The 22,560-nt window shown below is 40.8% G+C and overlaps 1 protein-coding gene across 3 annotated transcripts in view; it reads right to left on the reverse strand.

The window, feature by feature from the left end:
• The window catches only part of ACP3 (acid phosphatase 3), a 52,427-nt gene that overhangs the window by 14,257 nt on the left and 15,610 nt on the right, over positions 1–22,560 (reverse strand). Inside the window, exons 5-11 of one of the 3 annotated variants that reach the window (XM_039243877.1) lie at positions 19,405–19,503; positions 14,960–15,052; positions 12,934–13,066; positions 8,393–8,475; positions 6,443–6,546; positions 1,867–2,036; positions 319–1,116 (exon numbers count right to left, since the gene is read on the reverse strand). In XM_039243877.1, the coding sequence (XP_039099808.1) occupies positions 1,091–1,116; positions 1,867–2,036; positions 6,443–6,546; positions 8,393–8,475; positions 12,934–13,066; positions 14,960–15,052; positions 19,405–19,503 (708 nt within the window). In that variant the 3' untranslated portion in view covers positions 319–1,090. Of the gene's footprint in view, positions 1–318; positions 1,117–1,866; positions 2,037–6,442; positions 6,547–8,392; positions 8,476–12,933; positions 13,067–14,959; positions 15,053–19,404; positions 19,504–22,560 lie in introns of those variants that run through there. The other 2 variants (XM_039243876.1, XM_039243878.1) reach the window with 2 other exon arrangements.

Genomic DNA, 22,560 nt, shown 5'->3' on the forward strand with positions numbered 1-22,560 from the left:
TCCCCACTGCTTGTAAAGTTCCCAAGGGTGTTTTCTTGCAAGTTCATTTTAATAGATGAAGCAGAGCCATCCATCAGCTTAGCCTTTTTTCTGAAGTAGTAAAGACCGAACTAAACACATTTCAATGTAGAATATTCATCTAAGCTAATCAAAATCATTTTTACTTTATATTAATATTTTTCCCTCCTGCTACTTTATAATAAAATCCCCAAACAAAAATAGAGCCCCTAAAATCTGTCCTTCAGGAATTTTATTCTAATTACACACACACACACATTTTTCAAAAATCATTTTAAAAGGGATGTTTTTGAACTACCTACTTATGACTTTATTTACTATTTTACAGTTGTCTTATCGCTGGAGGAAAGTTACATGCACAGGGGAGGAAGAGTAATTAGAGAGCAGCCCTGGGGACAAATATTTACTTGGGAAAAAATAATACAAATAAATATGTGAATCAGTGTCTCATGTCAGTCATTCAGTGACTCACTGGGAGAGGGAATGGCTTTGCTCTGGACTCTGGCACCCAGAGGAAACGATCTCTAGAAAACATTTCGTCTTTATCTATAATGGTAACGTAGCTTGGTGTTCTCTAGGCATACTTCATCTGCCACATGGCAAATCTACCGGAGTCTAAAGAGTGCCATTTTTGAACACGCTTTCTTCTTCTATAGTTAGTAGTTTCAGCAGGGCCAGGGAGTTTGCTTAGGTTTTCTGAAGATAATCAGGATCAAAACCTTACACGTTCCTTTTGTCCTCAGAACAGCTATCCCAGCCATGCTTTCAACATTCCGGTAAGTTTTGATCTTGAAGGTATGCAGGAACATTCTTACATTTCTAATTTTGTTCCAGTTTGATACATGTCAGCATACTTCCTCTCCCAAACCAACTCCACGTTCAACATGTCTTACCATCTTCCAAGTGGTTTCTTCCAAGAGAAACCACTCATGCAGGGCACTCATCTCTGATGGGTTGTGCCTAGATATTGTGCTCTCACCAAATTACTTATTTGCTATGATGTCTGCTCTCCAAGAGCTGCCATATACATTATATACAGCAAGGTTTTCTGGCAAGTTTGCTTTTGGTTTCTTCAAAAGTAACATGGATTTTCCAGGGCTAAAGGATATAAAGAGGTGTTTATTTTTCAGCTTTTCTACCCAATATATTTTAACATAAATATAAAAAGATAGTACCAGTGTCCCGGTGTAGATAGATGATTTCTCTGGATCATTCCACTGTATCCTTTTCTCTGCCTCTCCTTGTGAGAAGGCCGGAACTAACAGGTAAACTGGTCTTTTGCCCATTTACCTAGGATGAACTTCTTCCCTTCCTTGCTCTCACCCTAGATTGGGGATTTTGTTTGAAATCTGTTCTACTTTAGACACTTAAAGAACAATCTCATTTAATCCTGCTCAAATGAAATCTGGAAGTCCATAAAAAAGCAAAAGGTTCTCTGTGGCCAGTTCATGGCAACCCCAAGAACTTTGATCTAAATTTTGCCCCTGATTATATTTTGATGTCATGCTTTTTTCCATAAACACTGAAAAAACCATGTCAAGGTTTAGGCAAGTGGGGGCAGGGCCTCGTGGAGAGATCGGAGTTGCCTGAAGTTGGGGGGGGTCCCTGAAACATACAATTATCACCTCAAACCTATTTCCCTCAAAGCTGGGGGTGGTGGCGAGTAATATTCTCAAAGCACCATCTGTCTGGAGAAAGGGTATTCTTTTTTTTTTTTTTTTTTTTTTTTACAAATAGTTTATTGTCAAGTTGGTTTCCATATAACACCCAGTGCTCATCCCCACAATGGAGAAAGGGTATTCTGCCTTCTTTGCATGTACACTAATCTACAACATGTTCAGTAAGTACCTGGGTTGCTGCTTGTGGTCATACACTCCGTGGACCAGTCTTGGGGGATCACAGGGGCAACCAGCTCAGCAAACTTGGCCAGAGGACAGCTGGGAGTGCAGCCTGGCAGTGTGAGCGGATATGGCTCATGCCGCGTGTCATTCCGATAGTACATCTCTACGAAGTACTCCCTGGTGGAAGAATGTAGACGAGAGAGCTGTTAGATCTGTGTTGTTGAACTGCCATTGAATATCTTCCCACCTGGCCTGTAACATGTCAGCTGTAGGACTAGGGGAAGAATATACAGAAATGAGTAGACATGAGCTAACTGAGGTGTGGGAATAGGGAGATTGGGGCCAGTGGGCCAGATTCAGAGGGTAGAAATGGGAGGGCTGGGTTGTTAGATAACCAAGGGCAAAGGATGTAGGGACCAGGAAGCATAATCAGAGAGGGTGCTGTCAGGTGGTATTTGGGGGAGTTGGGGGTGATTTGATGAGTCTTTGAGTAAGAAGTGGGGGGCAGGTGGGGTGTTGGCTTTTTTTTCTCCTGTTCTCTCTCCTTTATGATTCCCATTTGCTTCATTCTTTTCCTCTCTCAGTATTTCTTGTAGGCTTTCCCTTGAATGAAGGTATCTCTCTTCTCCTTAGCCAGGCAATAACTTGGAAACATATGTGCTTAAATATACATCAATTTATCAAAATTACATCTCAGAAAGAGGGTGTGAGTATATCACTAAATAATTTATACTCCCTCATACTCAATACTTTCTTTGAAAAAACAAGGTGTTGTTTCTGGAAAAACCACTGGCCTATGCCAACCTTGTAAAACTCATATGAGGGGCTTATGGAAGTCTTTTACCAAACATGCAAGAGAGAAATTCAAGTAGGATTTAGTGATCATTCTTGGGGTAGTAATGTCACAACTGCCATTGTTGGGTGTTGTTATAAACAAGCCTTTAAAACATCATTTTGAAAGCCACATAAACAGTAGTAACCACAAATATTCACTTAGAGAAGTGTTTTTTAAAACTCCCCTAATGTCATGTGAATGAGTGCTTATACCCTGGGATAACTTTTCCAGTGACAGCATCTTTTATCTCAAGATAATATGGCAGAGATAACTAATAGTTGATCAAAATTCACGATTCTCTTTCCATTGAACAGAGTTATGGCTGAAAATGGACTACATTACCCAGACTCCCTTGCACCTAGGTGGGGCCAAGTGACTATAGGTATTCCTTGGAGATGTCGTGGGTTTAGTTTCAGACTACTGCGAGAAAGCAAATATCACAATACAGTGAGTCAATTGATTTATTTGGTTTCCTAGTGCATGTAAAAGTCATATTTACACTATATGGTAGTCTACTAAGTGTGTAACAGCATATGTCTAAAAAATGTATGTAACCTAATTAAAAATACTTTATTGCTAAAAATGCTAACCATCATCTGAGCTTTCAATGAATTGTAACCTTTTTGCAGGTGGAGGGTCATGCCTCTGTACTGGTGACTGCTGACTGCCGGGTGGTGGTTGCTGAAGGTAGGGTGACTGTGGCAAGTTTTAAAAATAAGTTTTAAAAATGTGAAGTTTGCCACATCAGTTAGTTGACTCTTCCTTTCACTAACAATTTCTGTGCAGCATGGGATGCCATTTGTCAGTATTTTACCCACAGAAGAAGTTCCTTCAAAAGTGGAGCCGATCCTCTCTAAACCTGCCACTGCTTTATTAACTAAGCTCACGCGATATTCTAACTCCTTTGTTGTCATTTCAACAGTCTTCACAGCATCTGCAGCAGGAGCAGATTCATCTCAAGAAACCACTTTCTTTGCTCATCCATTCAAATTTTATCATGAGATTGCAGCAGTTCAGTCCCATCTTCAGGTTCCACTTCTAATTCTAGTTCTCTTGCTGTTTCTACCACCTCTGCACTGAAGTCTTAAACTTCTCTAAATCATCCATGAGGGTTTTGGAACCAACTTCTCCCAAACTTCTGTTAATGTTGATATTTTGACTTCTTCCTGTGAATCATGAATGTTCTTCATGGCATCTAGGACAGTGAATGCTTTCAATTTACTTTGCCCCAATCCGTCAGAGAGGAATCACTAGTGTATCTATGGCGGCCGGAGCCTTACAAAATGTGTTTGTCAAATAATAAAATTTGAAAGTCAAAACTGCTCCTTGACCCGTGGGCTGAAGAATGAATGTGTGTTATCAGTCATGAAAACAACAGTAATCTCATTGCATATCTCCATTAGAGCTCTTGGGTGACCAGGTGCATTGTCAAAGAACGGTAATATTTTAAAAGGCTATTTTTTCTGAGCAGTAGGTCTCAAAAGTAGGCTTAAAATATTCAGTAAACCATGTACATTCAGTAAACATTTTTCACAGTTCTTAGGGACCTCAGGATTTCCCAAGTGGTAAATGACCATTGGCTTCAACTTAAAGTCATCAGCTGTGTTAGCCCATAACGAGGGAGTCAGCATGTCCTTCAAAGCTTTGAAGCCAGGCATTGATTCTCTCTAGCTGTGAAAGTCCTAGATGGCCTCTTCTTCCAATAGAAGGTTGGTTCATCTCCACTGCAAATGTGTTGTTTGGGGCAGCCACCTTCATTAATGGTCTCAGCTACATCTTCTGGATCACTTGCTGCAGCTTCTCCATCAGCATTTGCTGCTTCACCTTGTACGTTTATATCATGGAGACGGCTTCTGTCCTTAAACCTCATGAGCCAGCATCTGCTGACCTCCAGCTTTTCCTCTGCAGCTTTCTTCCTCTCTCAGCCCTCATAGAATTGAAGAGAGTTTGGGCTTGCTCTGCATTCACTTTGGCTTAAAGGAATGTTGTGGTTGGTTTGATCTTTAATCAAGACCACTAAGACTTTCTCCACAGAAGCAACAGGCTGTTTTGTTTTCTTATCATTTATGTGTTCACTGGAGCAGTACTTTTCATTTCCTTCAGGAGCTTTTCCTTTTTATTAGCAACTTGGCTACCTGTGTGGTGCCAGAGGTCTAACTTTCGGCCTGGGTCAGCTTTCAACGTTCCTCCCTCACTAAGCTTAATCATTTCTAGTGTTTGATTTAAAGTTTGACACAGGCAGCTCTTCCTTTCACTTGAACACTTAGAGGCTGTTGGAGGATTATTAACTGGCCTGATTTCAATATTGCTGTGTGTCAGAGAGTAGAGAAGCCCGAGGAGAGGGAGAGAGAGAGACTGAGAGAGAGAGAGAAGAAATGGCTGGCTGGTGGAACAGTCAGAACACACGCTATTAAGTTCACTGGCTTATATGCGTGTGGCTCATGGTGCCCCAATACAATTACAATAGTAATATCAAAGATCCTTGATCACAGATCACCAAACAAATATAATAATAGTGAAAATTTTGAAATATAGTGAGGATTATCAAATGTGATACAGAGACACAAAATGAGCAATTGATGCCAAAAAAAATTGCTTGGTACAAGGTTACCACAAACCTTCAATTTGTAAAGCAATGCAATATCTATGAAGCACAATAAAGTAAAGTACAACATAAAGAGGTATGCCTGTCATTTTAGCCAGTAGAATGCAAGCAGAAGTGATAAGTGCCCCTTCCGGGTTGTGGTGGTTGAGAAGCAGGTTGTCTTCTCTACCCTCTCATTTCTATAAGCTGCCTGCAGGTGAGCACAGCACTCTTGAAAACTATCGGTCCAAAAGATGGAAGCCTGGGGGTGTCTGGGTGGCTCAGTCGATTAAGCGTCCCACTTGGGCTCAGGTCATGATCTCACAGTTTGGTTCGTGAATTTGAGTCCTGCGTTGGGCTCTGGGCTGATAGGCTCAGAGCCTGGAGCCTGCTTTGGATTCTGTGTCTACCTCTCTCTCTAGCCCTCTGCCACTTGCACTTTGTCTCTCTGTCTCTCAAAAATAAACAAACATATTTATTAAAAAAATTTAAAAAAACCCCAAAAGATGGAAGCCTGGGTCTCCAAATCATGCCAAGGATGAATCAACTTATATTAGCCAGGGACATCGCTACTGGAGTATTAGATATGTGAGAAAGAAATCTCCATTGGGTAAGGCTCTGAGAACCTGAGGTTCATTTGTACAGCAGCTAAAATTACCCTTATTTGTTAATATATCTGGAAAACAGTCTTTAGGTGACTGAAAGTTGACTCTAGTGGTGAAGACCCAAGTTAAGAAACATACAAAGAGTTTGGATAAAATTGTTTCATGAAATCTGAAAGTGGAATAAAGCAATATCTTTAATTTAGTGAATAATTTTATATTTTACTTTAATTTTATGAGAGAATGTGTGTGGGAGCAAGGGAGCGGTAGAGGGAGAGAGAGAGAGAATCTTGAGCAGGCTCTATGCTCATACAGGCTTAACCCCTCACTAAGGATTTAATCCCTCAGACTTAACCCCTCAAGACCATGAGGTCATGACCTGAACTGAAATCAAGAGTCGGATGCTCAACCAACTGAGCTATCCAGGTGACCGTTTAGTATTTGATTTTAAATTTATGTACCTAACTGAAAATTACACATTTTAAGAAAATATTTAAGCCAATAATAATAAAGTCTGAGATCAAGTGGTATTAGTTGTGGAAAGCACCTTTTAGAGACTTACCCATCCTCAAGATACAATTCCATTAAGTGGCAGGAAGCATAGGGAGGAAGGATTCCATTGTAAATGTCTAGTGCCATCTGCAAGCCAGCCACGGTAGTGTCATGCTGTGGGGATTTGCAACAAATCAGTTTTGATCTTTACCTCTGGTTCAGACGTACATTCCATAGGTAGTTTTAAGCACTTGTAGAGAACCGTGATGGTTTCTGATCCAATTAAATTTGCCACACCCCCAGTGACTCAAGAGGTAGATAGGGGAATAACTAATTTTGGGTGAGCATCTATTGTATGCTAGGCAGTAAGACTTAAATACATATCATTATTTCCATTACAAAGATGAAGAAACAGGCCTAGATAAATTAAATAACTTGCTTAATGTCATACAATGACATATAATGTCATTCCCTGACATGGAAGAAAATAAATTTGAATCAAGTCTTCTGCTTTTGCCCCATGCCTTTTCCCAGCAGAACATCTCTGTTTTAGCTTGTTTCATCGATTTTCATTACATTTTAAAATATTTTGGAACACATTAGTGCTAGATTATGTTTCTTCTACAGATTAGAATAATCTGTGATTTTAAAGTTGGGGAAGAATATCTAAGGTTATAAATATCAGGGAAGACAAACTGTAAGCACATGGAGAGCAGAGCTTAAAAGTAATTGTTAAATGTTTATCCCAGAGGAGCTGGAAGTCACAGGAGACTGGATTCAGTCTTAGCTTTGCCACTAATTAACTACACAGTCTTTGAAAGTCCTCAGCTTCTCTATCTACAAATGGGCATAACAGTTTGTTGCCTAAATTATATGTCAGTGTACATATATTAAAAAGGGATTAGAACTGATTTCCTAGAGAAAGAAATAGAATTACAGAATTATGACTTGCCAGAAACCACAAATTAGACCTGGAAAGCAGATGGAAGACTAAAAAATTTGGCAGAATGGACTGGTTTTAGGAAGCCCCTTTCCAGGAAGCACTACACTCTGTTCCATCCATAAGCTCTTTGTCTTACACCATGTAGAACCTCTGATCATAAACAAAGTCCTTGTATCCACAGTCACCTCTTCCATCTTCCTGCAGAATGAAAACATGGCTTTCTCCAGCCAAACCACATGTGAGAAAGTCTCTGTCATGGAGAAGTGGGTGGGAAGCCAAGTCACCATACTGTGTGTTCTGGTTCCCTGATCTTTGCAGACTCGGTCCATGGACAGTCATTTCAGTGCTCAGTGCACCCCGAGAATTCCCACCGCCTACCCCCAACAGTGCCGCTTTCCCTGGCTCCTTCTCCAAGATGAATGTCTTTTCTGAGACCTCTAGTTTTCTTTCTGCATCCGATGTGCCTCTAACTTCATGTTGCAGTCATTTGCCTCTTTCTCTCTCCTATTCCATTTGCCACCTGAAGATTTCTATTTGGATGCTCTCTGCCATTTTAAACCCAATTGTCTAGTCATTCCCCTGCCCCAAGAGCACTTCTATTAATGGGTCCACCTTCCTTTTGATCTTGGAGGGTTGAACGTGGCCTTCACCTGTGGGTTTACCTCCACATCGTTACTCTCTGCACACATCCCATTCATGCTCTGCTTTGGGTTTGGAACAGAAATGATGCTTCCCCTCTCCGGGGCACCAAAGCTTTTGCTTGTACTGCATTTCCATCCTGCTTTGTATGGTATTTATGTCTTCTTGTCAGTTTTAAACTGTAAATTCATGGGCCAGAATTTTGTACTTAATTTTAAAATTTAAAATAAAAAAGCAAAATAAAATTTAAAACTCAACCACTTAGGTGGTCATATATACACATATTCAGGAGATCTGACAAATCAATACTGAACAGTTTCAACAGCTGTCTACCATCTGCTGGGCATTAGGGACACGATGATGAAGAAAATGAGGCTCCCTCCTTAAAGAGATCACTTACTGAACAAATGGATATTGATTGGAGATGAAAATACTTACTGCAGAATACATGACAAGTTTTCTGTGGTTCGATGGCTGAGTTGCATTCTTCATGTGATTGAGGAGTTCACTGACCAGGACACCTTAAAGATAGATCAAAAAGGAGCTGAACCAAACATGGGCTTACACTTTAGTTCCTAAACTTTGTGTTGATTCCTACTTAGTGATTTTCTCTGCCATGATTCTCAAGACTTGAGAGGAAAAGAACTCACTTTGGTGGAGCATCTATTGTGCTTTAAATACAATATTTTACTGAACCTGACTTCTATCCCCCAGTTATGCTGAGGAAGCTGAGGCCCAGAGACATACAGCGACTCATATACAGAGCTGGATTGGCATGGGTCCCTAGCATCCATCCCCAGGTTTTGTTAAAGCTTGAGACAAGAGGTTGAGGAACTTGGAATTGGAAATGGCATTTTTCAGACAGTTGTTAGCAGGTGCTCTTCTTCGGGGCAGCCCTGACGTGATAGCCTGGCACCTACTCTTGTCTCACCCCTCTTGCTTCTGTTCTCTGTTGATCAAACCTGTGGGAGACCATGAGAGAAAGCAGCTCCCTGGATGTCTGTACAGGTCATGGGCTGTTTTCTGCGGCCCATTGCTCCATGGTACCCTGGGTATCACTATTAGGGGGCAACCAGCATCTTTCATCTGAGGAATCCATCTGTCTTCAGTAGACGAGAGCTCTTGCCCTTCATGGTTGTTGCTCCTGAGGTGGTGAAGGGTGGTACACAACTCAGAGTTTTCGTGCCCTTGGCGGACACTGAAGGCTGAGGGCTACTTTGCAGTGACAGGCACTGTCTTGAGGACATATTGTCCCAGGAACTTCCACAACCATCACCTGAAGACTCCTTGTACCTCTGTTTGGTGGTTTCTTTACTATATGTGTCCTCTCCTGGCTTCAGAGTGACCAGTTCATTTTTGTAAAGGGCAGGGCATTGATGTTAACAGACTGATGGTCATTCCAGACTCTGGTCCACTCAGCAAACACACACTGAGTCACTACCATGGGCCAGACACCATGCTAGGTGAAGCAGACTCCTGTCTTCAAAAAGCTCATAAAATAGTACAAAGAGACTGTTTATTCATCTGTATGCCAAGAGGCACAATAAAGGGCTAATTACATAGGGAAGTGGTCTGTTCTCTCTGTAGATGCTGGGACTCCATTGACTGGGAATGGAAGAAGCTAGATGCTGCTTCTCCAACAGGTCTACATCACTCTGCTTCAGAGAAGGTTGCCTTCTCAGAGTCCTTTAGGGACAAGGCCATTACCTACCAGCAACTTGCTATGCAGTAGGTGTCTTTGCAGCAGCCTTCAGTGCTGATAATGGGATATGATATCAGCTCTTGGTTCTGAGGTGACTGTCTGCCTTGCCCCCAGAAGAAACTAGGGGTAACTACCATAGTTATCCCTGGGTTCTGACATGCCAATTATTGCACTTTATAGGAGGGGAAACTGAGGTTCAGAGATACTCAGCCACTTGTCCAAGATTCTACAACTTGTGCACAGCGGGGCTGAACTTCTCTGAACGCAGCATGTCTTAGTTACTAGACTACACTGCAGCATACACTAGCTTCTCCGTTCACTGTTGCATCATTTATTGACTGCATCAACCAGACAAAATATCACTGACTGGAAGACATAAACTTGCCTTCCCACACTCTTAAGCTACAGCAGGGGCTGGCAAACTTTTTCTGCAAAGGACCAGACAGTGTACCATATGGTCTGCCATAACTCTTCACTCTTGGGTGGAAGCCCAAAGCAGCCACAGTACTACCTAAATGAATGAGAGTGGCTGAGTGTCAATAACATTTTATTTATAAAAAATAGGTAGCAGGCTAGATTTGGCTTGCAGGCTGTAGTTTACTAACCTGTGGTGTACAGCAAGAAGAGGTTTACATTAATACAGATGTGACCAGCCATATATTCCCAAATGAACCTTAGGGATTTTCCTGGTGTGTGTATGGGGGGGGGGGGGGGGGTGTAGCAGAAGGTGGGTGGGGTGTGCATATTACCAAATTGTGTCATCCCTAAAACCAACTGATAGCACAAAAGTTTTGGCAAAGATAGGAAGATGCCAGTCAAAGTCCTGATGTTCCTGTGTGACTCATCACCCAGACAATACATGTTTTTTCTATAGGATTGTATTCAGTTGCTTCATCATTCAACGAGCATGTAGTTGGCAAATCTCTCTTGCCTAGCCAGATCCAAACAGTATGCTGAACTTGGGTTTTGGCAGGAATCACTCAGGAAACAATTCCCTGGTTTATCAATACAGTGGACTTCTCCAGAAAACAGGGTAGGTGCGTTCACGCAGAAACCAGCCTCTAGAGTCTAAGACTGAAAGAACACCTTAAGGAAAGACTCACAGACAGAATCTAGATGGGAAAATCTAGATTCCCCATCAGATGGGGAAACTGACCAAGCAGGGAAGTTATTTCCCTGAATGCATCTCTAGTAGTCAAAGGAAAAAAGAAGAGGAAAAAAATAAACATTTTTAAATTCCTATACAGAGTTCTACATCTATTATTAGACTATTCTCAACTTCTTCCTGGCTTTCCCGGCCCATTTCTTCACCCTTTTTACATCTAGAGTAGTGCTTCTGAACTTTCATGTTTCATCAGGTACCTCGGGATTTCATTAAAATGCAGATTCTGAATCATCTGGTCTGGGGTGGGGCCTGAAATTCTGCATTTCTAACCAGAGGCTTGGTGAGGCTGAGGCACTGCTCCATGGACTGCATTCTGAGTAGTGAGGACGGAATTCCTCAGCCCGTCATGACTAGGTTGAGGGAACCCAATCAAGAATCCTGTCTCTACCATCTGATGCGGCTTAGGATGGAGTCATACCTCTAGCACCTGGTGGTTGAGGAATAAGACCTGGTGTATGTGTAGCCACTGAGGCCCAACTTCCACCCTCTGCCTCATTTCTTGTTTAGCACATCAGATAGGGCTGCTGCTTGAGCTCTGTCCCTACACCCAGCCCTGAGTGAACACCTGTCCAGTCTGGGCCAACAACCAGGACGTTTTGCCTCTAATACATAGAAGGCAAAGCTCTGCTGAACTTGTCCTGACCCCACAGCGAACCACAGTGAATAGGGCCTGGCAATGGCTGGAGTCTTGATGTGATTGCCCTGTTTTTCTCAAACTCTCTAGAGTATATGACTTGGAACATCTCCCGTGGCTTAGAATTTCTTCACTGTTATGTCAACCTCCAAAATGGGCTTTCTCTCACTCTCCATCCTTACTTTTAAGTTTCTTTATTTTGAGAGACAGACAGAGACAGAGAGAGAGAGAGAGAGAGCAATAGAGAGAGAGAACAAGCAGAGGAGGAGCAGAGAGAAGGAGAGACTGAATCCCAAGCAGATTCTGCACTATCAGTGCAGAGCGAGACATGGGGCTTGAACTCACAAAATGTGAGTTCAAGAATCAGACGCTTAATAGACTGCATCACTCAGGTGCCCCTCTCCATCCTTACTTTTAATGCCTATATTAACATCTGATCCTGATGCCTCCTCTGGTACCTTGGCTTAGCCACCCAACTGTCCTTAGAGGCATCGCATCTATCTCCATCCTGCTTGGTCCTAGCTTCTTTCTTCCACACATCTATCCTGATTATAAGGGCTTGGCATCTTCTTGCCTGGGCCTTCCTTTGTTATGATAGGATGTCCTACGCAAAGAAGGGCCAAATCCAGCTGGAAGGAGGCATTGTTGAGAAATAAACACTTTTACCACCAATGGAAATATTTAAGCTGTGTCATAAACCTGTCAGTTGTAATATATATTAAAATCCAGAACATAATTAGCTTGAAAAATATGTTTTGTTAACTTAAACAGTGATGCCACCAAGAATTTTGGGAAAATGGACCCCTTTTGTCACACTTCCCACTTGAAAAATTCATATGATAGGCCGCCTGACACAAATGCTTTTCGTGGAGCTCTACTGCAAATTTGTTGGGGTGCCTGGGTGGCTCAGTTGGTTAAGCCTCTGACTTCAGCTCTGGTCATGATCTCATGATTCTTGAGTTTGAGCCCTGCATCAGGCTCTGTGCTGACAGCTGGAGCCTGAAGCCTGGTTCCGATACTGTGTCTCCCTCTCTCTCTGTCCCTCCCCTGCTTGGGCTCTTTCTCTCTCAAAAATAAACAACGTTAAAAAAAAAACACACACACACACACAACAAAATCCTTAACTGTTTGATCTGGAAAGGATGAAAAGTATCATTTCGTTTTAGCCCAAAGCTTCTATTTTCCAGATGGGAAAACTTAAGGCCCAGAGTGGGTAATGTTAATGACTAAAAACACATGTTTATTGACAGTGTCTTATGTACCAGGTACTATTTGTTCTAAGCTTTTTAAATACATGTGTTTATTTTCATCCTGTGAAATGGGTATCATTATTATCCCCATTTTGCACAATGGAAATTAGTGCAGAAGTGATTAAGTGACATCTAAGATCACACAGCCAATGAATGGTGGATGGCACTCAGAGCCAGATTGCTCAACCACAAATCCAATACGCTCCTTTCACTTTCTTATATACTTACCCCCCTGCAGTCTAGATTTCTCTTTCTGCTTGTGAATTCCATAGACAGACAGGATGCATAACTCTGATAATTCTTTCAACTTAGTCATGATGTCCTCTGTGGCCCAGGAGGGTAAAGTGAAATTGTGAACACTCTGTAGCAGAGAAAAAGATAAGAAAATGTGTATTTTTATTTGTTAACTTTTTTATCCTCTTTCCCCCACAAGAACTTCTGGGTCTAGGCTTTCTTGTCCTGCCATTTGCTTCTAGGAAAACTTTCCTTTGTGACAAGTAGTGGTATTGATTTTCAGAAGAAAAATTCACGAGACTAATTTGCCCCTTCCTACCAAGCCCATAGCTTTTGGCTTAACTGTGGGTCCAAAGGATGATTCATATTTTGCAAAGTAAGGGTGAGGTAGGGCAAAAATGTACCTCATTCCTTTATGAAAGGTTTAGAAGTCTATTAACCTCTGGGGAAGGTGATGTTGACAGGGTTAGATGATGTTTCCCTCAAAGACAAATGAAGGCCCTGAGAGGACAGCTGGGAGAGGCAATATATATCTGGAACCAGAAATACCAGACCCCCACTCCCATTAGCTCAGGTTCACTGACTCCTGGGGAAAGTACACCATGTGAAAATTTTTACATCGATGAACAAGCTGTATAACATGATGGGTAAAGGCTTTGTGCCAACATGTATTACTTGCTATGAAAAATTGATTAAGACTCCCCCAAATTCGAAACAGGATGGGGAGGAAGGGAGAGAGAGAGAGAGAGAGAGAGAGAGAGAGAGAGAGAGAGATCGTTCTTGAAAGAGGAGATCAAAGGGGTGCCTGGGTGGCTCAGTCGCTTAAGCGTCTGACTTCAGCTCAGGTCATGATCTCACAGTCTGTGAGTTCGAGCCCCACATCAGGCTCTGTGCTGACAGCTCAGAACTTGGAGCCTGCTTCGGATTCTGTGTCTCCCTGTCTCTCTCTGCCCCTCCCTCACTCATGCTCTATCTCTCTCTGTCTCAAAAATGAATAAACATTAAAAAAAAAAAAAGAACGAGGAGATCAAAATATAGTGGCCCAGAGAGGAAATAAGTGGGAGAAAGGAGAAAAGGAAACCATGTGCCACAGCTACATGATGGAACAGCTCAGATCAACCCATAGTAAGGAAGAAAGAAAAAAATCAAGACTTGTACCAAATGTGGGCTCTTGTCTGCACTGAAGAGCCCTTTGTAAGGCTAACAAATCTTCTTTGAAACATGCTAATGATAAAGTGAAAATATTGGGAGTCGTGTGTACTTTTAGGCAATGAACTCTAACTTGGAAGAGGGCAGACTGTGTCATTTGTTACTAATACAGAACTATAAAAGTAACTGCTGTCCCCAGACACTCATGATGGCCTCAAGATCACAGGTGGTTGTAAGTCGTGTGGGTGGTCAGAATTTTGCCCAGGATTCAGTGAGTATGGTAAGGAAAAACAGGATTATAGAATACTCCTTTGGGCCAGTAGGTGGTGCAAAGTGAGTGAAAAATACCATGTAGGCTTGAAAACCTCAAAGGTAATTGATCCAGCTACAGAGTTTATTTCATATGCATTGTACTGCAAGAAAGAGAATCCCAAGAAACCAATTTCAATAGCCTGGCTTCAAGTTGGCTTGCTTATTTCTATATCCAGAAATGAGGTCCTTTTTTTTTTTTCTCTGTCGATTCAGTAACATTGCTTCTTTCATTAAAATCCATGACAGGAGCCCAGCATTCCTGAGTGACTGAAAAATAAGTACATGGCAAGGCATAGAAGAAAAGCAATTTTACTGCAATTTTCTAAAGGGTGAAAACATAAATAATGGAGAGAAAAAGTAAGAATTTTTAAGTTCATATAAAGAAGTCTTGAATTATGATTCAATGTCAAAGGAAGCATAAGTAATATATCTGCCAAAAAGTGAAAGAAAATGTATTCATCTGTTTCAAAATAGGCATGGGTCATAAATCAGATTAATCTTTGATGAATTAATTAATCTTTGATTAATGCAGGTTAATCTTTGATAATTTTTCCTTTACCTCACAAAATAAAGGGTCGTAGACTTTACTCCACATTCCAAAAAGGTCACGGGTATGGTATCCTGTAAATGTTGGCAAGGTTTCTATAAAATCCTGAAACATACACAGAGGGAGAAAACATTTCTACATTAGAGACTCTTAATTTCAGCATTATTGATATTTAGGGTTAGACAGCGTTGTTGTGGGGAGTGCCCCATGTTTTGAAGGACATTTAGCTGTCTCCCTGGCCTCTGCCCACCAGATGAATAGCATCATCCCTGATCCCTCAGCTGTGACAACCCAAAGTGTCTCTTTTATTTATTTATTTATTTATTTTAATTTTTATTCATTTCTAGGACAGAGAGAGAGAGACAGCGTGAGCAGAGGAGGGTCAGAGAGAGAGAGAGACACAGAATCCGAAACAGGCTCCAGGCTCTGAGCTGGCAGTCAGCACACAGCCCGACGCGGGGCCCGAACCCACGAACCGCGAGATCATGACCTAAGTGAAAGTCGGACACTTAACCGACCATGCCACCCAGGCGCCCCCAAAGTGTCTCTTAACATTCCCAATGTTCCCTGTTGGGCAAATCTGTCCCATTGAGAACCGTGCTCTTCTTCACATGGAAGTGGACTGGGAATATTGGCTGTGGTAATACAAACCCAAAGAATTTTACAAACACTAATTACTTTAATGATTACATTAAGACGTGGGCAAATGCTGGCTTACTGCCACGTGTTCCTGGTTTGTCTTGGAAGCAGGCCAAGTGTACTACCTCAAATGTTTTTTTGGAAATAGATCAAGTATAACTTACATATAAATGACTGGTCAAGGTGAGAAGGCAAAGCAGGTGTTGGGCCAACACACCTCGGGAATATATAATGGAAACTGGACTCGATATCTGGCTATCAATGGGAAATTTGGGAGGGATGCACACATTTCTCTAGATTCTGTATTATTCTTGTCCTGTCATGATCATGACACCCAGTGTTCAGCTACCTTCCTGGTGAATTTGGCAGCAATTTCTGGGAATCCTTTCAAAAGATATTGTTTGATGCATAAATTTTCTAGGAAAATATAATTTGCCAATATTAACCCAAATATTCTTAAAGTAAGTTAATTATTAAGATCCTCCCTATAAACCAAACCAAATCAAACCAAATAACAGCTCTGGGGCCTGATAACTTTATTGAGAATTCTATGAAGATTTTCAAGAGTAAGTTATCCTAATGCTATTTTAACTGTTATAGAGTATAGGAAAAGAAAAAAAAAGAAAACTTCCAAAACATTTTTCTGAACTAAGTGCAACACTGACACTTACAAATGACTGGACAGAAGTCTATAGTCCAATGGTACTTTGACTATGAATGCAAAGGTCTAAGTAACATATTAATAAATAATTCAATATCCAAAGAAATGGTCTTGATTCTAGACACATAAAGATGACTCAATAGTGCAAATCTATGAAAATAATTAATCTTAGCAATTGATCCAAGGAGAAAAATAACTCGATTATATTTAATAATGCTAAAAAGACTTTTCAAAAAACTAAACATCACTATTGGTTAAAAAACAATTAAGAAAATAGGAAAGATAGCTACTTCCTTAACTTGATACAAATATCTTTATTTGGTCCTAAAGCCAACTTGCTTAATAGAAAGACACTTCTGAGATAAAAAATAAGACAAGGATGTCTCCTGCCAATACTATTATGTCATACTGTACTGTAAGTATTGGCCAGTGTGAATATGCAAAAGAAATCAGATGTATAAATATTGGAAAAATAGAGGTAAGCCATATTTATTTGCAGATGTTATAAGCCTGGAGTAAACTTAACAATAAATGTAAAGACTTATATGAAGAAAACCTTAAAAATTCCTTAAAGATAAGGGGCATCTGGGTGACTCAGTTGGTTAAGCGTCCAACTCTTGATTGTGGCTCACGTCATGATTTCACGGGTACGTGAGTTCAATCTGTGCGTCAGGCTCCTCATGCTGTCAGTGCAGAGCCTGCTTGGGATTCTTTCTCTCTCATCTCTGCCCCTCCCATGCATGCTCTCTCTCTCTCAAAATAAATAAATAAACTTGAAAAAAAATTCTTGAAAATAAGAACAAATAGAAAAATGTATCATATTCTTAGAAAGGAAGACTCATATCTTAGAATTCCAAATTGTCTGAGCAAATATATACATTTAATCTGATTCCAATAAAAACACTAAAAAGTAAAAAAACTGTGATTCTGGAACTCAGACAAGCAGACTCTAAAGTTCACAAAGAAAATAAAAACACAGTCATGAAAAATCAGAAAAGTATAGAATGAAAGGTAACAAGTCTTTTAGATATTAAAGTGTGTATACATGTTACTAAGTATAACAGCATAGTTTTTGCTAATAAAATGTAAACATAATTGAATAAAAATTTCAGCTACAGCCCACATACATTGGGGAATTTTAATATATATAATAGGAAAAAGGTGGGAAAAAGAGGTACTATTAAATAAATAGTGACAGGGTAACTAGGGAGATACAGGAAAACAAGCAGGATACAAATTTCGCAGCAAACACCAGCATAAACTATAGGTGAGTACAATATGTAAATGTAAACATAAAGATATAATAGAATTAGAAGAAAACATTGAAGGCTTCCTTTATTACCTAGGAGTGGGAAAAGCTTTTTAAAATATGGTTACAAATATACAAACCATATATGAATGGATCAGCACACATAGGACTACGCCATGGCAAAAACACTGTACACAATGTCATAGGAGACAATAGAAATAATGCCATTTATGGCACAGAAAAAAAAGTCAAAATACAGAGCAAAAGCTCCTAAAATTTATAGAAAAGAGAAAACCAATAACTCAAAGGACAAATGGTAAAGGGATATGAAGACAACAGGAAATCCAAAGCTCACTCAGCATAAGAGAAAAGTACTATAGTACCTCGCTCTCTAATCGTGATGGTACTGGGCTTCCTTTTCTTGTTCCAGACTTTATAGGGGATGCTTCTAATGATAACATTTTTTCCACATATATTGGCAAATATCCCCAAAGTTGTTTACACACTGCTGGCAAGGCTATAGAGAAACAGGTAATCTTGTGCATTTTTAAAAAAAATTTTAAATGTTTATTTATATTTTGGGGGGGAAGGGGCAGAGACAGACGGAGACACAGATCTGAAGCAGCCTCCATGCTCTGAGCTGTCAGCACAGAGCCCAACGTGGGGCTAGAACTCACGAACTGTGAGATCATGACCTGAGCCGAAGTCAGATGCTTAACCGACTGAGCCACCCAGGTGCCCCAATCTTGTGCATTGTTGATAGGGGTAGACATTAGTATAATCTTTTGGAGGATTATTTGATAATATTTCCAATTGCCCCAGAATATCTACTTCTGGGATATTATTCCACAGATATTTTAGGGAAATTATTTAGATGCACAAGATATTCATACAGACTGTTTGTAAATGGCTCACTTGTCCATCAATATGAATTGGTTAAAGAAAGTATGGGAGGTCCATACTTTCAAATGCAGTTATTTAAAAAGATGAGGAAACTCTTTATGTACAGATATAGAAGTATTTCTAAGATCTATTGTTAATTGAAAAAAACCCAGTGTCCAACCTTGTGAATATAGTATACCACTTTTGTGTAGCAAAGAGGAAACTACCAGAATATATTCATATTTATTTGCATATGCATAAAGAAACTACAAGACTTCATTAAGAAAATACTGTGAGCAATTACCTGTGGGGTCATTAAGAGACTTTCCACTGTATTTAATGTATCAGAGATTCAAAATATTGTTTCTTCAAAAAAATTTTTTAAATGTTTATTTATTTTTGAGAGAGAGAGACAGAGCATGAGTGGGGGAGGGGCAGAGAGAGGGAGACACAGAATCTGAAGTAGGCTCCAGGTTCTGAGCTGGCAGCACAAAGCCCATCATGGGGCTTGAACCCACAAACCGTGAGATCATGACCTGAACTAAAGTTGGACGCTTAACGGTTGGACAGCCACTCAGGTGCCCCCAAAATATTATCTTTAAAAGTATGAAACATTATATCCATCTTTTGCATAGTCTTATAAAGGAATATTTTGCAAAGTGGAAACATAAAATAAAAAAATGCTATCTTTTACGTATGAAGAGAAATGGTCCCAGCCCCTCAACCTCAATAAGGCAGATCACTTTAGACTTGCAGTTATTCTGACCTAGCTATGCACTTTCGTCTGGTTCCTTCAGACACATGGGCGCAGGATTAGAAAGGGTCTGGCTTCTTTAATAGTTTGTGGTCTCACACAGGGGGAAGGGGACCAGATAGTGATGACAGACCCTCATTAAACATTTTAACCCATTGCTCTAACCAGCCACTGGCACACATAGTCCTCCCACACTTTTAAGAAGCTAGAGTTTCATCCTTTGTCTTTGGCCCTCATACTCCTGTACACCACTCAATAACACCATTTTTAACCTTATAAGGATGCAGCCTCTTCTGGAATTCCTCCGATTTGAGAGTCTCATCCTTAAGTTCTTTATAACGAGGGCAGTCCCCAAAAGGCAGGTACAGCAACTGAGGACAAAAGGAAAATCATAAATTCTTTGTTAGAAGAACTTATGGCTGAAGAAGCGGTAGCCATATTTTAAGCCACATTAGGTACAAAGTGACCTGAATAAAAGATTCAAGTGTGTTTTGAGCTGAATGGAAATTCTAAAATTGAGGAAAAAGAGATAAATGGTCTATAGGTCTTGAAGAGTAGAATATGTACCCAGAACTGAAAAGCTTTTTTTTTTTTTTTCCCTTTCATGAATTCGCCTAAGCAGGACCATTTTGTTGGTAATCACTTCCTGGTGTGACTACCTACCTCTTTCATTTCTAGCATAAATTGCACATGTATGTGCACATGCATTGCCCTCCTCCCCCAACATGCACCTAAGTATAGGGAAATGAATAAGAGGTTCTGGAAAGAATCTTAAGAGACTGATTAGCCCTTTATTGACTTGGAATCTTGCAAATTTGCAGGCTGTTAAAATTAGGGCATATACTAAATTTGTAAAAAAATATATTTGAAAACCCTTTGTGAGGACAAAGGGATGAGTTTAAATTCGACAACCTTTTGTAGTATTAGCTATAACCTACAGGTTAGTGACTCTTCAGCTTATTTTTCATTTGTGTCTCGTCTTGTATTTCCAGCTCTCGGTGGACATCACTACTTGGATGTTTCTTTCTCCTCAAGTTTAGCACGTACAAAACTGAACTCAACTTCATTTTTAACCATTTCACTTTTGTAACCTCTCTAGTTTTACAATGGTAAAATTTATCATCTTATTTCATAGACTATTCAGTTTGTTTACTTACAAAGTATACTCAAAAGAGACCCCTCTTGATCTTGTTCACTGTTCCCTCCCAGTCCAAACCACCATAGCCTGTGTTCCAACCAACACAAGAGCTTCCTATTTGGTCAGTCAGCATCCACTCTCTCTACCTTCACAATTCATTCTCCACACTGCAGTTACCTTAATCCGTTTCACTTATTTATTTATTTATTTAAGTTAATTTATTTTTGAGAGAGACAGAGACAGCATGAGCAGGGGAGGGGCAGAGAGAGAGAGGGAGAGAGAGAGAGAATCCTAAGCAGGCTCTGCAGTGCAGCGCAGAATTCGATGTATGGCTTAAACTCATGAAACCATGAGATCATGACCTGAGCCAAAACCAAGAGTCAGACACTTAACTGGCCGAGCAACCCAGGCATCCCTCACGTTTTATCTTTATAAACACAAATCTTTCCAAAGCGTCAATCAGACCATACCATTCTTTAGTTTATAACCTTCACTGGCTCTCATCATACTTGGAATCAAGTCCCAACTCAGCTAACTTGAGAGATCTCTCTGTCCTGCTTTCCTGCTAATGCCCCCTCACTCACTCCTCTCCAGCAACACTGGGGGCCTCCTTGCTGTTCGCTGAGCTCACAGGTTTGGGGGTGCTGCAGACTATCCCCCGCCTGAGACTGTGCCCCCAGTGACTCTCACCAGACTCTTGTAGCCATTCTTTCTTGCTTTGTTTCCATAGAGGAAGTCATCGCCATTGAAATGACTATTTTTTACTTCTTTATCATCTATTTCCTATAAAATACAAACTCAAGGACAGCCAGGACCTGTCTCTCTTGTTCACTGCTATGTTGGCAATGCCTAGAACAGAGGCTGGCATAGGAGCAGCTACTCAGAAAACATTTTTCCTTAAGAAGTTGCTTCCTGGCTCTATGTCTCATTTGTTCTTACTTTGCTTCCCTTCCTCTACTGTCTTCAGCACCTACTTTCAGACCTTTATTTCCTCATTTCTGAATTGCTTCCCCAGATAGTCTCAGACGTTCCAGTATCCTTTTCCGACCAAGATGCCTCAGAGCACCCCTCATCATGTGTGCACAGTGCCGAAGAATGAATGTGCACAGGTTTTTCTTTATGTCTGCTGCTTTACATCCCCATTTCCCTGCATGACTTTCCAATTTTTCCACAGAATGAATGAAGCTGCAGAGGGAAAAGATATAGGACTGTTCATTTAAAGGCCTGGGTTTCAGTGAAGTCTTCAACCTTCCTAGTCTTTAGTTTCCTCATCCCACATATTGAAGGAGGCTGAAAAAAAGTGAGATAATCACCTAGCCATTTGACTGGTATTTTGCAATTAACAAAATCTCCTTCATGTCTTAACCAACTGGGTTTTCACAAATCGTCAGGAAGTAGGTGGGCGCTATTGTTCCCATGTCACAGGAAAGGACACTGGTACAGGGGGGTGACTTGAGGTCAAGTATCTGAAATGGTAGTTGGCTCTCTGGAATTTCTCCAGCTTTAAATGCAGCCCTCTTTCTTTCATTCATTTATTTATTTGTTTTTAATAAATTTATTTATTTTTTTGGGGGGGGTGGTGGAGAGGGGCAGAGAGAGAGGGCCCCAAACAGGCTCCATGCTGTCAGCACAGAGCGCAACGTGGGGCTTGATCTCACAAACCGTGAGATCACAACCTGAGCCGAAATCAAGAATCAGATGCTTAACTGATGGAGCCATCCAAGTGCCCCTAAATGCAGCCCTCCTATATCTCACTGCTGCTTCATTCCAAGATTCCTCCTGGCTATTAAATTTGGATTCTCAAATCTGTTGCCAATACAGTTATTCAGACATCTTTCATTCTTTCTAAATATGAACTCTGGGACATAGAAAGGCAAGCTCTCTGTGTATTCACCCACTGCCACATTTTGGGGCTGCTTCCTTCTCCTTTCCCTTCTCTCCTCCAAGGTCTGGTGCGAGCTCTCCCTCCCTCCCTGAAGACTCTGTCATCATGGGCTGCCCTGTGGCATCACGTACATGCTACCCTGGGCTCCTTCAGCTCGGGCAGCTTGTACTCGGATCATCAACCCACTACTTTGTACTGTGGTCTGCACGTGTCACACATGTGAGTCCTTTGTCATCAAGTGGATGATAAATTAGGGAAGGAACCTGGCCTTATATTTCTCTATAGCACTTAGCACAGCTCTAGGAATAACTGTGTGTTGATTGATTTTGTCAGATTTTTTAGCTGATATTACAACGATTTTCATCTTAGTGAGCACGTAGCTCAAAACCATGCTAATCTTGCTTG

Source organism: Hyaena hyaena, unplaced genomic scaffold, assembly GCF_003009895.1.
Source record: "Hyaena hyaena isolate Hyena2069 unplaced genomic scaffold, ASM300989v1 scaffold_234, whole genome shotgun sequence".
Lineage (NCBI taxonomy): Eukaryota > Metazoa > Chordata > Mammalia > Carnivora > Hyaenidae > Hyaena > Hyaena hyaena.